General features: G+C 44.0%; 3 protein-coding genes across 3 annotated transcripts; all 3 read right to left on the bottom strand.

Moving 5' to 3' along the window:
• Positions 1 to 2,494: 2,494 nt before the first annotated feature.
• Positions 2,495 to 6,867, bottom strand: N7520_002430 (uncharacterized protein; the record flags this gene model as incomplete). The annotated part of the gene is made up of 3 exons (XM_057136365.1): positions 2,495 to 4,342; positions 4,391 to 6,322; positions 6,382 to 6,867. The coding sequence occupies 3 exons, from the start codon at positions 6,865 to 6,867 to the stop codon at positions 2,495 to 2,497; spliced, it is 4,266 nt and encodes a 1,421-aa protein (XP_056999051.1).
• Positions 6,868 to 10,664: 3,797 nt separating this feature from the next.
• Positions 10,665 to 10,913, bottom strand: N7520_002429 (uncharacterized protein; the record flags this gene model as incomplete). The annotated part of the gene is given in 2 exon segments (XM_057136364.1): positions 10,665 to 10,830; positions 10,843 to 10,913. The coding sequence occupies 2 exon segments, from the start codon at positions 10,911 to 10,913 to the stop codon at positions 10,665 to 10,667; spliced, it is 237 nt and encodes a 78-aa protein (XP_056999050.1).
• Positions 10,914 to 12,016: 1,103 nt separating this feature from the next.
• On the bottom strand, positions 12,017 to 13,705 carry N7520_002428 (cytochrome P450; the record flags this gene model as incomplete). The annotated part of the gene is made up of 4 exons (XM_057136363.1): positions 12,017 to 12,170; positions 12,223 to 12,386; positions 12,438 to 13,556; positions 13,643 to 13,705. The coding sequence occupies 4 exons, from the start codon at positions 13,703 to 13,705 to the stop codon at positions 12,017 to 12,019; spliced, it is 1,500 nt and encodes a 499-aa protein (XP_056999049.1).
• Positions 13,706 to 14,271: the final 566 nt, after the last annotated feature.

Genomic DNA, 14,271 nt, shown 5'->3' with positions numbered 1-14,271 from the left:
AACCTTGTAGGAGTAGCATGATTTGATCCGAATACCATCCACAGGGCACTTAGTCAGCTCAGTCATGGCTGTAAAAGAGTGATTTATGTAGGATTAGCCTCCACATTGTCAGACAACTCGTGAGTCCGGAAGCCATTATTAAGCCGAGCAAAATTCAAACCCGGCTCCTGGTGTCGACTTTCCCATTCGAAGTACTCATACCGATGCCTCCGCAGAATCTCAAAATGATGCAACCAGGATCTAAGTAAGTCAAGGTTATCCGACATGCTGGTAACGATTCGCTTTGTATTTGGTCGTCCCAGACAGCATTCGTGATATTACGGGTAGTGGTGGCATTTTTCTCAGAACAAAACTGTCGAACACGTTGTCGATGTATTGAAGGATCTCTGGCGTGGGAACTTAAAGTCAAGATCACTTGGGGTTTGGTGCCGACGTGAACTAAACATGTCGTTCCCAAAACTAGGTACATAGGATGGATTAACATGCCAAGTGGTTATGGGAGGAAATGTCGCGGGCCCATTCTGGGTGCCGGTTCTCGAGCCAAGTGCCTCACAGTCCAGTATTCATCTCAAGAATCTGGAGATTGACGTTTAGAAGTTGACCACTCACGGGCAAGGGAAGTTCCACTGATGTCTTCGTCTGCGACAATAAACTTGATCTTTATTGGCGTATCGAATTGTAGCTTGGATTGTTCGTAGGCGACTGGGTACTTGTTGCGGTACGTCTCTGTAGCCTCGATTGGCTTTCATCGCGCTTCTTACCCACTGCCGTCATTCGAAATAGATTGAGTCATGTCCAGATATATGGATACTAGTTAGTATTGGTGGAAGCGACATGACGAATGTATGGTAGTCCGCATCTGTATTGGAATGGGAAGAGTGAAAGAAACAATTCTTGCCCGAAAAAATGATACCTTGACAGGTCTCATGTGTTCTGTCATGGACATACTCTGATTGGAGGATAGTTACCGCGGGCGGAAGAAAATGGTAACTGTATCTTTGTTGCATGTTGGATGGAGATGGGAAAATCTCCAAGAGGAACGCGAAAGCCAACAAACGAGAGCTAGCACACAACACAGAACGTCATTTTATCTAAGGAAATCAGTCTTTTTCTTTGTTGATCCATCAATTGACTTTCTTCCGAGAGAAACAGTCATGGAATAATTCTAGACAAGCGGATTTTAATTGAGAAAGTGCTACTTCATTGGATTGAGGATCTTTGTGTAGTATCATTATAAACGACCAATAATTTCGCCAGTCTAGACAATTAAACAAAGCTTAACTCACAATGTCGTACGCAAATTTCAAAATAAAGTCTTCTCCACCACGGGAGCTTCCTCAGGAAAGGGCCGAGCAACCTCCATCGCTCTCGCGTTTCAAGATGCAAAACTTGGCCTCTTGGAACTAAACGATTCCCAGAAGGTCATCAGTGAGATAGTAACCAACGGTGGTGAAGCGATTGGCTTTAAAGTCAATGTCACCGACTCTGCAGGAATTGAGGCTGCCGTTCAAGCAATCAAAGAGAACTCGGTAGAGTAGATGGCGCGTGGAAATTAGCAGGTTGGATCGGAACCGAAGGCTTCTTAAAGAAATAATATGCACTAAATGCCATTACAGACGAGCAATAGGATGTAATCATGTCGTTCAAGCTGAATTGTGTCCAGAATATCTTATCATTCGGGCTGAGGCATATTAGCGACAATGGAAGTATCGCTCACGCCGTGGCTTCGTGAGCGAAGACAAGCTTATACTTGCGATAGATTCTAAGAGGCAAAGTGGCGTTATTGATATATCTCTTGCCACTGCTCTTCATCCGGCTGATCTGTTTCGCAGCGAATGTTCTTAAGCAGTGCACTTCAAGAGGTTGCCTACCTAGCCTAAGAAGATTACTAATTACATTTTATTCTCAAATTGTTACTTAGCGACATATCTAGCTTTGTCACTAGCTTTAGGTAGTCTATTTATTTAGTCGCTTTATCATAATATCTCTATATAGAAGACATACTTTATCCCTCCTTTTGAGATTAGGCCGCTCCTAATATTTCTTATCATAGTATACTTTTACTCATAAGTTAAAGACTTCGATCTAATTCACAACCATAGATCTTGAAGGCTATGAATCTTATTACTCTTTCCAACTTTTTATGTTAATAATACTTAGATTCACTAGACTCGATTAAGAAGAGCAGTGGAAAATAGAGCTTCCTATGTTGTTATTTTTACAGTACTTTACTCTTCCTAGGTAATGATATCATATATTATGTCTACATAGGTATCATAGCTGAAACTTTCCATTAAAGTATAATCAAATCAAACGGAAAGAGCTGGAGCGTGTCTTAAAGGTCTGGCAGGATGCTATTTCCCTATGCAACTCTCATGCTAAACTGATGACCCACCTTGAGGCATAGCGGGTCTTGTAGTAAATAGACAATGATGTTTAAACAGTAGTAAGAAGTACGGAGAGGAGTGAAAGAACGCAAAGACCGCGATTTTTATTATGATGTATGGAATCCTGTAACCAAAACACGCCCATCCTCATACCCAAGTGCAAGTGTAGCATTGTTGATAGCCTGGCATACAAATGAACGATACTCAGCAGGGAGCCATAGTAAGCTTTTACCTTCTAGACTGACCCAGTTACTCGATAATGATATTCGGGAATTATCATGACATTTTTCGAGAGCTGGCGTGAGTCCATCAGGAGAGAAGGCCACTGATCTGACCCAATCTGAATAGCCCTTTAGCGTCTGCCGCTGCGTGCCGGTTGCCGTATCCCAGACCTTGATAGTGTTGTCGTCCGATCCTGATGCCAGGGTGAGTCCATCGGGAGAAAAGGCCAATGATCTGACTAAATGTGAATGGCCCTCTAGCGTCTTCCGCTGCGTACCAGTCGCCGTATCCCAGAGCTTAACAGTGTTATCGTTTGAACCTGATGCCAGGATAAGTCCATCAGGAGAAAAGACCACTGATCTAATGTAACCTGAGTGGCCCTTGAGTGTCTGCTGCTGTGTGCCTGTCCCTATATTCCAGAGCTTGATAGTATTGTCGTCTGATCCCGATGCTAGGGTAAATCCATCAGGAGAGAAGGCCACTGATCTAATCCAATCTGAATGGCCTTCTAGCGTCTGCCACTGCGTGCCAGTCACTGTATTCCAAAGCTTGATGGTTTTATCGTCTGAGCCCGATGCCAGGGTGAGTCCATCAGGAGAGAAGGCTACTACTCTAACCCAATCTGAATGGCCCTTTAGTTTCGGCTGCTGTGTGCTGGTCACTATATTCCAGAGCTTGATAGTTTTATCGTCTGAGCCGGATGCCAGGCTCAGTCCATTAGGAGAGAAGGCTACTGATCTAACCCAATCCGAATGGCCTTCTAGCGTCTGCCACTGCGTGCCAGTCACTGTATTCCAGAGCTTGATGGTTTTATCGTCGCCCGATGCCAGGGTGAGACCATCAGAAGAGAAGGCCACTGATCTGACTGAACCTTGGCCCTCTAGGGTCTGCCGCTGTATGCCGGTTGCTGTATCCCAGAGCTTGACAGTATTATCGTTTAAGCCCGATGCCAGGGTGAGTCCATCAGGAGAGAAGGCCACTGAGTTAATTGAACCTTGGCCCTCTAGGGTCTGACGCGGTATGCCGGTCACCGTATCCCAGAGCTTAATGGTATTATCGTTTGAGCCCGATGCTAGGCTAAGTCCGTCGGGAGAGAAGGCCACTGATTCAACCCAACCTGAGTGGCTCTCTAGCGTCTGCCGCTGTGTGCCAGTCACGATATTCCAGAGCTTAATGGTTCTATCTTCTGAGCCTGATGCCAGAGTGAGTCCATCAGGAGAGAAGGCTACTGAGCTAACTGAACCTAAATGGCCCTCTAGCATCTGCCGCTGTATGCCAGTCACCGTATTCCAGAGCTTGATAGTTTTATCATCTGAGCCCGATGCTAGGGTGAGTCCATCGGGAGAAAAGGCCACTGATCTAACCCAACCTGAATGGCCCTCTAGCGTCTGCCGCTGTATGCTGATTGTTGTATCCCAGAGCTTGATGGTATTATCGTTTGAGCTCGATGCTAGGGTGAGTCCATCCGGAGAGAATGCCACTGAAGTAACCCAATGTGAATGGCCCTCTAATGTCTGTAGAGTTGTGCTCCAAGAATCCATCACTGCTGGTAGCGGCTGTATCTTTTTTGATATTTCGCCTAGAAATGTCCCTTTGATAATACTTTGCGCTGGTGCAAACGCTAGCCCAGCATAGTAGAGTTGTAATGGAGCAATGCCAGCCATATAAGCATTTTGGAGAGTAAATCTTCTTGCATCATATAGAAAGTCCGAAAGAGCAGGATGATCATTCTTCTGTGATATTTGTTAGCTATTATTTAGCCATAAGTCTTCGAGACTTACCTGTATACTTGACTCTATTGCCTCTATCATCCTTGCCGCCTCGGCTATTTTCCCCATCAAAGCTAGTGCCTCTAACCAGTGAAGGAACCGCTTTTCAAGAAAAGAGAAAATTTCAGGCTCAGAGATACCACCCTGGCTCTGCTTCAGATGATATACCCAATGATAGCAGGAGTATTGTAATTCAGCTGGGAGGTGCTGCTTGATTATCTGAGGATTGATATCCTCGTTATGAATTCCGTAACCTGCTAGCTCACAGATATTATGCTTGAGCTGAGTGTTCATGACACGAAGACAGTTCAATGCTATCTGTCGATGTGTATTCTCCTCCTTAATACGAAAGTCACCTTCCGTATGAATTAAGAAGTCTCGAAATGAAAGATGCAGAATACGAACTGGTGCTTCAGGATCCGCTGGTACACTAAGCACAGAATGAAATCTCTTTAATCGGTTGGTAATCTTCTCTTTCGGTATCCTAGTCAATTGCGCAAGAGTTACAACTGAAAGAGGGGTAGCCAGAAGAACAATCACGCCGATGATATTCTGAAACTCATATAAGAGTTGCTCAAATTCCTTCTTATCTTTCGAAGTAAGAAGCTGGTTCAAAACTGGTAGATATGTCCTGTCCATGTCGGATGTTGACGTTGTTGCTTTATCTTGAAGAACTGCTGTGAGACGCTCTTCCGGAAGCCAGTCTTCATCACCAACAAAGCGACAAAGAGTAGCCGCAAAGATAAACAAAGGCAGCGCCATCTGAACCATTTGCTCAAGCTTCTCATTCCCAGGCCAGTAAGAGGGAAGTGAATGTTCGCGTTGTATTGCTGAAAGCTTATATTCCAGGAACAGGCGAATATCGTGTTCAATTACAGGAGCGGGAAGTTCATGGAGAACTATGTCCTGGTAGTTATCTTCCTTCTGGAAACCCAGACGGATCGGGAATTCAGGTCTGCTTGTCAAGACTACTCGCAAGCGCACCGATTGAATACCTTGTAATTTGAACAATAGGTGAAGTATGAGTTTTATATCATCGTCTCCATCACATTCGTCCAAGGCGTCAATTACGATCACAATCGTGGTAGATTGGTCTGTTTGAAGCTTCAGAAGGGGCTGATAGAGAAGCCGATCAAATTGATCTCTCAGAAACTTTGATGTAATTCTCGGATCAGTCTTAATGGCGTCCAAGACTTCAGACACCATTTGTCTGTGTCTTATAACCAACTGTCCTGCGATACTTGTGATCAAGTATCGCGCATTACCACGGTCGGGCTCGCCCCGCTTGAAGAAAAAGGTCGCACCAAGCAGTCCTCGGTCTTCGAACCCTTGTGCAACTGTACGTGCAATGGTAGACTTCCCGGTCCCCGCCATCCCATTCAACCAGAAAATGAATTCGTCATCGGACTTCGCCCAATCTGTAATGCGGGAAAGAAGCTCGGTTCTGGTCCCTGGAAGGCAAAAATCCTCATGTTCATGAATATAAGAGTCATATAATGCTCCCTCCACAACATGTAGATGCGTAAGGCTAGACTGTTCCAGAAGAAGCTTCAGGGACTCGCCAAGCTCATCGATTTTGAGAAGGATGTTTTCTGCCTCCTTCTCATGGTGTAAGTATCCACTAAGCTCAATCCACCGGCGCAAATTATCTCTTTCTGTCTCGACTGAGGATTTGAGCACCGTGAGTGGATGCCCAGTAATAGCAGTGAAACAGTCTGCGAGGTTTCTTCCGACGCCAGGCTTTTGGGCCTTCCGAATTTGTCCTGAATAGTGTAGAATAGCTTTGTAAATTTTGATCATTGCGGTTTCCACATGACCTCGAATATCTGAATCGCCGTTGAGGTAGAATGTCTTTTCGATGAAGGTGCATTGTGTAATGACATCGGCAAGGTACTCCGAGGATTCAAACAATGCATTTCGAGCGTCGTGGTGGTTTTGGGGAATCTGAGAAATCAGTCAGACAATAAGCAACTGACGTATCTTAAATTTCTGGTAGTACATACTTCTAAAGCAAGCGACACGATCGCCCAAGCAGCGGCTGCATGTTGTGTAAGGTCAATTCCCGCAATCGCACTGATAGTTTCCTTATAGGAAAGTAACGCATTGATGATCTTCCGCGAAGATTTGCGAAGTGTCTTGTCTGACTTCTGCTGGTATGCCTCGTATTGCTGCTTTGTCACCGAGACTATCTCGTCGATCAGCTCCCTCGAGCTAGCTTTCTTGTCTTTTGACTCGAAGGGGGTTTGTGTGCTTGACAAAATCTGCTGCTGTGTCTGATCAAGCTGGTCATACGCAGCTTGCCATAGGTCTTGTGGCTCGAAGGTCTCAATTAACTGGGTTGGTTGGATTGCAGTATCGCTACTAGTTGATGGTCTAGCATTTGCCGTGCTATCTCTTTGGCCCTCCGCTTGATCAATGTGTGCTTCTTCTTTCCCAATTTTCTTGTGGTTTTGAAATATTCGACGAAGGTTTTTAAGCCGTTCAGGCATTGTTTGCAAATTCAAGTATCCTTGAGCGACTGGATTTCTGTGTTTTTGTTGGGCAATTTAGAAGGTTAACCCAGGAAATATAGGCTGGAGAGGGGCAGATTTCCAGTTTCATCTTCTTCTTGCAGTCAAAAGACAAGGATTTAAGCGCCTGTTGTCCACCAGTCATAGCCCTCTCTACTACATGATTGGAAGATATGGGGATTTTGGAGTATCCACTCTCCATACGGACAGCGTGGCAATACTGAAGCAGATTGAAATTATAGCCCTCTTTTCCCCTATGAGTATAGACTCTTCGTGACTCCAGTCAGTAATTTGCTTTCATGTTTGAAATTTCGTCCTTATGTACTTAAGATTGAAATCACCCTATTTAGATTATCTCGCCATCTCGAAGGAAGGAGACAATACCGCCCAGGTCACATTTCGCCCCCTGTACACCGTCTGGCCACATCCGAGGAGACATACTAGTGTGCATTAGCGTAACGCTAGGAGATTATACAAGCATTTACAGTATTTTATGTAAAATAGCTTACAGTAGGGCGTTTACTACTAGCGGTTCAAAAATAATCATCCAAAGTCTCTATTAGAAGTAATGATTTTGGGGAAATGGTATAGTAACCAATAAGAGCATGGGTCTAATTATTTTATGATATTACCTAGGTATTCGCAATAGACTATCTAGCCACATCCAAGAAGCAATACCGCCCAAACCCATACTTAACCTCTTATGTTGCCAATACCTAGATAAGGTCATAATCTTGATAAATCCTATACTCTTATTGGTTGATATATGATTTCCTCCCCAAAATCACTACTTTTTACAGAAAATTTCTATTATTATTTTTGGTGCCTGGGAGACAGTGCTAACTGAGTATCTTGAAGGCTTCTTAGAACGATCCCACAGTGTAAACAAGTAGATACTCCAATAGATAGGGCTCTTATAAGGTTTTAAATATAGAATCTTTTAATGTTGAATTTAATTGTTGAACTTGAACTTTGGATGTATATTTTTGAATCGCTAGTAATAAATGCCCTACTATAGGCTATTTTACAGAAAATACTGTAAATTTTTGTATAATCTCCTAGCGTTACGCTAATGCACACTAGTATGTCTCCTCGGATGTGGCCAGACTCTGTAGTCCAAGAAATAAATTGATTCGGCGTAACATCAGCCCGAACCAGGGCCGCCTGCCCTAGTTAGATAGGGCCAGCTTAGTCATCGTCCGCGTCGGCCCAAAAGGAAATCCAGAGCTAGTATCTTCTTACAATCTACCACGATATCCAAGCTAAGATCATGCTATCAATCATGCAAAATCACTTTTTCTTGTAAGAAAAAAGTACAAGGGGATTTAAAAAGATCCTCTTCATTAATTTGCACAATTTTGAACTTTACTAGAGCAGCTATACTGCTAGACTTCGGCACGGGCCTGTCCATGGACAAAAGGTCCCTGTCCATTGTCTGCCCCTGTCCATTGTCTGCCCCTGTCCATTGTCCGCCATGGACAGGGGCCTTTGTCCATTTTCTGTGACGGGCCTAAGAAAGCCCGTGGGTGCCTGATTCTGCCTGATTCTGCCTTATTCTTCCTACATGAAATGATGAGTCATCTGAAATTATTTCTGTTATTTACCCCTGTTTGGTAAAAACACATACACTTCACCCTACCCTCTACCTTCTACCTTTTATTCAAATGAAATATCTGTTTGTAGATAAGTCACTATTAATTTTATTGGCCTGATAGCTACTTAGAAGGCTAGGGTAGATTAGGGGTTATTTTAAGATTAGTAGTTAATAAAACTGCTAAAATATGAAGATATTTACTTGTATTCTGAAAATCTCAGTTTTCTCTTTGTCCTAATTCGAGCAAAGAATTCACGTATAAAATACATTTTTTTAAGAATTTAAAAGTAAGAAAATATACACTAGACTCTCTAATATCTATATCCTTGGTTTAATTTAAGATGTAATCTAAGATAAATAGCTTTGAATAGTAGGAAAATTGGGAGGAAAGGTTAGTAATGCTGGACTGAAGGGGGTTTTCGGCAGAAAAGATTTACTAGCCTCATAATTATTGGATAGGGGTGGTGCTTTACTTAGACTAAGTCTTAAAGATTTCTAATATTTCATCACTGGGGTCTCAAGTTTGACTGCGTGGTGTTCGTTGAAGTTCAAAGTGTCGGTCAAACACTCTTGTTGACCAGAGCACGTCTTTTGACCGAGCTGCGAAAGGCATTCCAATCGAAAAATGTGCGGCCAGCAAAGATTGAGGGCAAACTGTCAATACTATAAGAAGAATTCTCTCACCCAATCTCCGAGATTTCTTATCTCACACTGTTCCCGATTGATACGCGTCTTGCCTCCTTTAACTTCACACATTCCAAGCAGCCGGAAAAAGCATGAAGTTTGCACTGAAGGCCTTGGAGTGTGTTGGATACGTCATTCAAGGCCGGAATATTGCAGGTACCGAATCAAAACTGCAGACGTGAGGAGTGATGACCGACGATTTATTGCATGCTGGGAGAATCTCTGTAGTGCATATCGCCTACTTGCGCGCTGACGATTGCGGAGCGACCCCTTGAAAAAGCCCAACTTTCCTACAAAATGTGTTACGGGGAAGATGAATCTTTCGCTGAAAACATCATGCGTATGCTGATTTTCCATTTAAGCCAATAAACACCGATATCCAGCCCTGTGTCTGTATCCCCAATGTAGCGATGCGTTGATTTGAAGTTCTGTTCCCAGAAGCTTACACCAAAGATTTTGAGATCCTCCTCATGTTACTAGTCATTATGAAGAGAGCACAACTTTCTTATCCTATGTATTCTCCAGGGACATTTGTCATTATATCGAAATTGAAATTTAATTAATACTGAAACCCATTACTATACAAGTTGTCATCCGTCGAAGAATGGTGTTGTATGACTCCCGAGGAAACTTCTTGCATTTCCTCTGCAGACGGCAACAATCTCTTGTCTTTTATTCATTCCTTACCTCTCTTCAGTTGCTTCTCTTCTCCGACTTCTTGCTGAGTATCACGAAATATCTTTTCCCTGACTGGCACATATCACTGCTGACAATACTCTATCACGTATAGTGCGGATCACTTTGGCGCCTTGCTCCGATCCACACCAATACACAGAGCACATAAGAAATACATTGATCATTAACGATTCCGGCTAGAACCTCGAATTTCGATGATTTGGCCTTCCACCTGCCACTCCCTCAGCCAATCTGCACCATCTTCAAAGCTCCCATGCTTCTGTGGTATTTCAAACTCGCCATCGTAACGTGCACAATGTCAGCTGTTTACCTGAGGATGATTGCGACGAGATACCAATCGAAATCAGGGTCTAATGGACCTCCGCAGCCCAATTGTTGTAGTCCGGAAGACGAACATGCAAGATGAAGATGGCAACCGTGCACTGAACAATGCGTCTCTGGAAATGAAGAATCAAGGCAAGCAATTGATTTCCAAAAATATTGACAGACACTAAAATCATAGAATAGAATGCTGGTCTACAGAACTGACGATTATATCCAACCCTTCAACGGTCGCATCGCCGATCGGGATGATCGGAAAAGCATGACACGCCCCATCGACCTCACTCAACTCAGAACCTTACTCGCTTATTGCCCTTTCACTGCCATAAAAAACTATCATCAAGCAGCGGCTCCATATTGCTCGACAGGAACAAAGCTGGGGGCAAATTTCCGATCCGCAAACAGGGGGCGAGAATGGTAATTCCTTCCTCTCTGCCATGGGAATATGACCAAAGCCAGCCTTGCAATACGCCAATATGCCTTACTTACTGAGTAAGATGTTCTGAGTGCGCTCAAGCTCAATTATGGACGGGGTATAAGTGAACTCGAAGATACCGTACCCACGCACGATGGCATCCAACTTCGTTGGAAGTCGATCCCGTAATCTCTCTTGAGCGAAAGCACCGCTGAAACTGCCAGCCATCCACCTGCGGACTCACCACCGAGCATCTTCAGTGCTCCTTTTCATCTGCTGGACTGATTGTATGGAGTGTTGCGGTAATGCCTTCATGGAGTGACCTCTGGGGAAACGGTGTTCGGGTGCCAGTCGATATTAAAGCGGTCGGACATGGTGGTCAAGTAGGTATTGTATGATGCATTGCCACGGATGAAGAAGCCCCCTTTCCATTCTTCAATCAGTGATTTTCGTCATCAAGTCCGTGTTGAGAGACTACTAATCAGTATGGAAATGTAGCTAAACAACTGCACTCGGTTGTTGCTTGGGTGCAATATGCTCAATTCAATTTGATGGCCATCCCGATCAGTCACACTTATCGTCCTAGCTCCACGATTGAACCCGCTGAGACCCTCCCGCGAATCTTACTATAAGCAGGCGACGACTCACATTCTTCCTATTAATGTTACCTACCAGCTGCAACTCAATTTCATTCAATCTCTTGTGATGCGTGCCTTTCTCGTGGCATCATTCGATAGAGATTGGGGTAACGCTCAGTTCAATGGCATAATGGTATAACAAATTCGAGTACAAACACATGATGCGATATGATCCTGATGAATTATATTACATAGAATCTACTTATTGAAACCCAGCTTTCATATAAGAACCTTAAAGAAAGATGTCGTACTTGCACACAAATTCAGGGATTACGATTGGCGGATGAGAAGTACAGAACAAAGATCAACAGAATGGGACGGAACAACGGCTAACGGAAAATTACAGGTAATGTGGAACCAATCATGTCGCTGTAATGACGATTGCCTGCATGACGCTAGTTTATCGTAGACGGCACGGCTGATCGGCCGGCTTAGTATAGAGCCGGCTTACCATATTTCTGGTGCCAGTCTATTGAGCAAACTTATTAGACTTCAGAAACTAGAATCGGGAATTTTATTTCTCTTCATAGATTCGAGAGTTAATTTGACATGTATCTAAGCTTGTCGATGGTGAATATGTTCGTTCTTTCTGCGATAATGTTATGTGAAACATCCATCCATGGATGCTATGTGATGTGTTCAATTTCTCGTAATGTTTCCCATGATATAAATAGCGCTAGTCACCCTCCAATTCAAATCCCTGTATACTATGTGCGTAAGCCAGGAGTGAATGGCCTGGAAACCAGTCTGTCATCAGTCATCCTCTGCAGTCATGTGTATTCAAGCTCTCGCCTTAAGCTGAACCATCAGATCGGGCTTCTCCCACAGCAGGAATGTTTTCTGCTTATTCCAACCAATAGATTCAGGAAGAATGGAAAAGTCAAAGTTGTAGATAATCTTGGCCAGGATAAGACGCATTTCATGATACGCCAGACTATTCAATTGTTAGCATTTTCATCTTTTTCTAAAGACCGGGAAAGGCATACTTCTTTCCAAGGCAGTTGCGAGGACCAGTCGAGAAAGGCTGGAAAGCAGCTTTGTTATCGCTGGCGAATTCATCGCCAATCCAACGCTCGGGAAGAAACTCCTCTGGGCGCTTGAAGTTTTTGGGGCTGTGATAGGCAGCCCATTGATGAACAGAAACTGAAGTCTACCTTCCATGTCAGTCACCCATCATGAGTTGAATTTGGAATGCAGTTACCTTTCCCGGGACATGTTCTCCACAAATAAACGCCCCTTCCTCAGGAGTGACGCGAGGAAGACCAAGGGGAATCGGAGGGTAAACGCGCAATCCCTCCTCGATGCACGCATTAAGATACGGCATGTGTTCCAAAGCCCGCATCTCAATATCCGAATCCTTCTCAAATGTCTCACGAACCTCCTTGACAATTATGTCCATCTTGTCAGGGTTCATCAGGAGGTGGTAAAGCAACCCACTGAGTCCAGTGGCAGTAGTCTCAGTGCCTGCAAGCATGAATGTTTGCGAGTTGGCGTACATTTCTGGGCGACTAAGGCGTAGATCTTCCTTCTGGTTCATCACAATACCCCAAATATCAGGCTTGTGCTCAAAATCTTCCTTATCAATCCGTTTATCAACTCGGTTCAAACAAGCCTGATAATGGTGCGTGCTCTGCACGGCCAGAGCCTTTGGAATAAATTTTTTGACCACCGGCTCAATCACAGGCCAGTAGCGGCCCAATCGGCGCAAAGCATTTGTCTTCAAACTACTGAAAACAGCCGAGACTAAAGTCTGGTCACCCGTTCCAGCTAACAGATCAATAGATTCACCAAAGGCCAGATCACCCATGATATCAAATGTGCACAGGTTAAGCATGCGAACCATATTAACCTTTGCCTTGGGATTCTCTGCAACTGTCTTGTGGAGTGACTGGACCAACAGATCCACATAATGACAAACCAAAGATTGTTGTTCCCGGAGTGCGCGATCGGAGAAGGCATGCGAGAAGTTGCGTCGAAATCGAGCGTGATCTGGTCCGTTCGCACGAACGATATCCGGGGCTCCGTTGAAAGTCCATCCGTAGAACCGAAGGTCTTTTTCCATGGGTTTTTTCCCCCCTACGGTGTGGCCGTAGATTCCCTTCCAGGCATCTGCTTTTGTGTAGCTTAGCTCATCTGGTGTGAAGCGGACCACATCGCCGTACTTTTTGTGCAAGTCTACAACCCATTCGCGGATGTCTCCCTTGAGTAGGTGGTAGAATTGGGGTATTCTGGATGCGGCGGCGAGCTTTGGGCCTGGGAATTTGGAGAGAGGGTTGATGAGGATTTGGTAGTATGCGTGCGAGGCCAGCCCGAGGACAATCTAAGAGGTTTGAGTTAGTACAGTTTGTCCGGTGTGGTGGGATCTTGTAGACTCTTTAAGGTAGGGGAAAGATTGGGGTGTCGTACTGAAGTGAGAATAACTCCAACGTAGTTTTCTTGAAGAAAACTAGAGATAGATTGGAACAACATCTTGACGATTTGTCCAGTCCAAAGTGTACATTACAAAAGAAATATGGATTAAGCATCTAATATAGTAAAACATGATATTTTATGCCCGCATAAAAGAAGAATATGCAAACAATATCTTGCATATGATTGTGTTTCAGACTTAGTTCTGTTGCGGGGTTTGTGTACCTTTCCTTGAAATTACGGTGTATTTTTGTGGCGTCCCGGTATTATTCATGTATTCAAAGCATAATCTTCAATACACTTCATTGATCGGCACATAAATCCCCGAGAATGAACAACCTGATCGTTACACCACGCTGCGAACTTTCTCCGTGTCGGCACCGAGTGCCGTTAATGACATCTTGAGGGATTATAACCTGTTCGATACGAATAAGTGCAGATAAGAAGATAGCATTGAAGACAATATTCGTAATTTCGACGCAGCTTATCGCAACAGAGATCAAAATACGTGGAGAAGTGAATCGCATAAAACCCACAATAGAATCTGGAGGACTATGGACATAGTAAAAAAAACTCGGCCAGATCTATAGATCAGTTACATATTGAAAATAAAGTATAACGGCTGA

This window comes from Penicillium odoratum (genome assembly GCF_028828045.1).
Source record: "Penicillium odoratum strain IBT 22623 chromosome Unknown utg000002l_segment0_segment0, whole genome shotgun sequence".
In the NCBI taxonomy this organism is placed as follows: Eukaryota; Fungi; Ascomycota; class Eurotiomycetes; order Eurotiales; family Aspergillaceae; genus Penicillium; species Penicillium odoratum.
The sequence above is the reverse complement of the archived record's forward strand: the minus strand, read 5'-3'. Positions and strand labels throughout refer to the sequence as shown.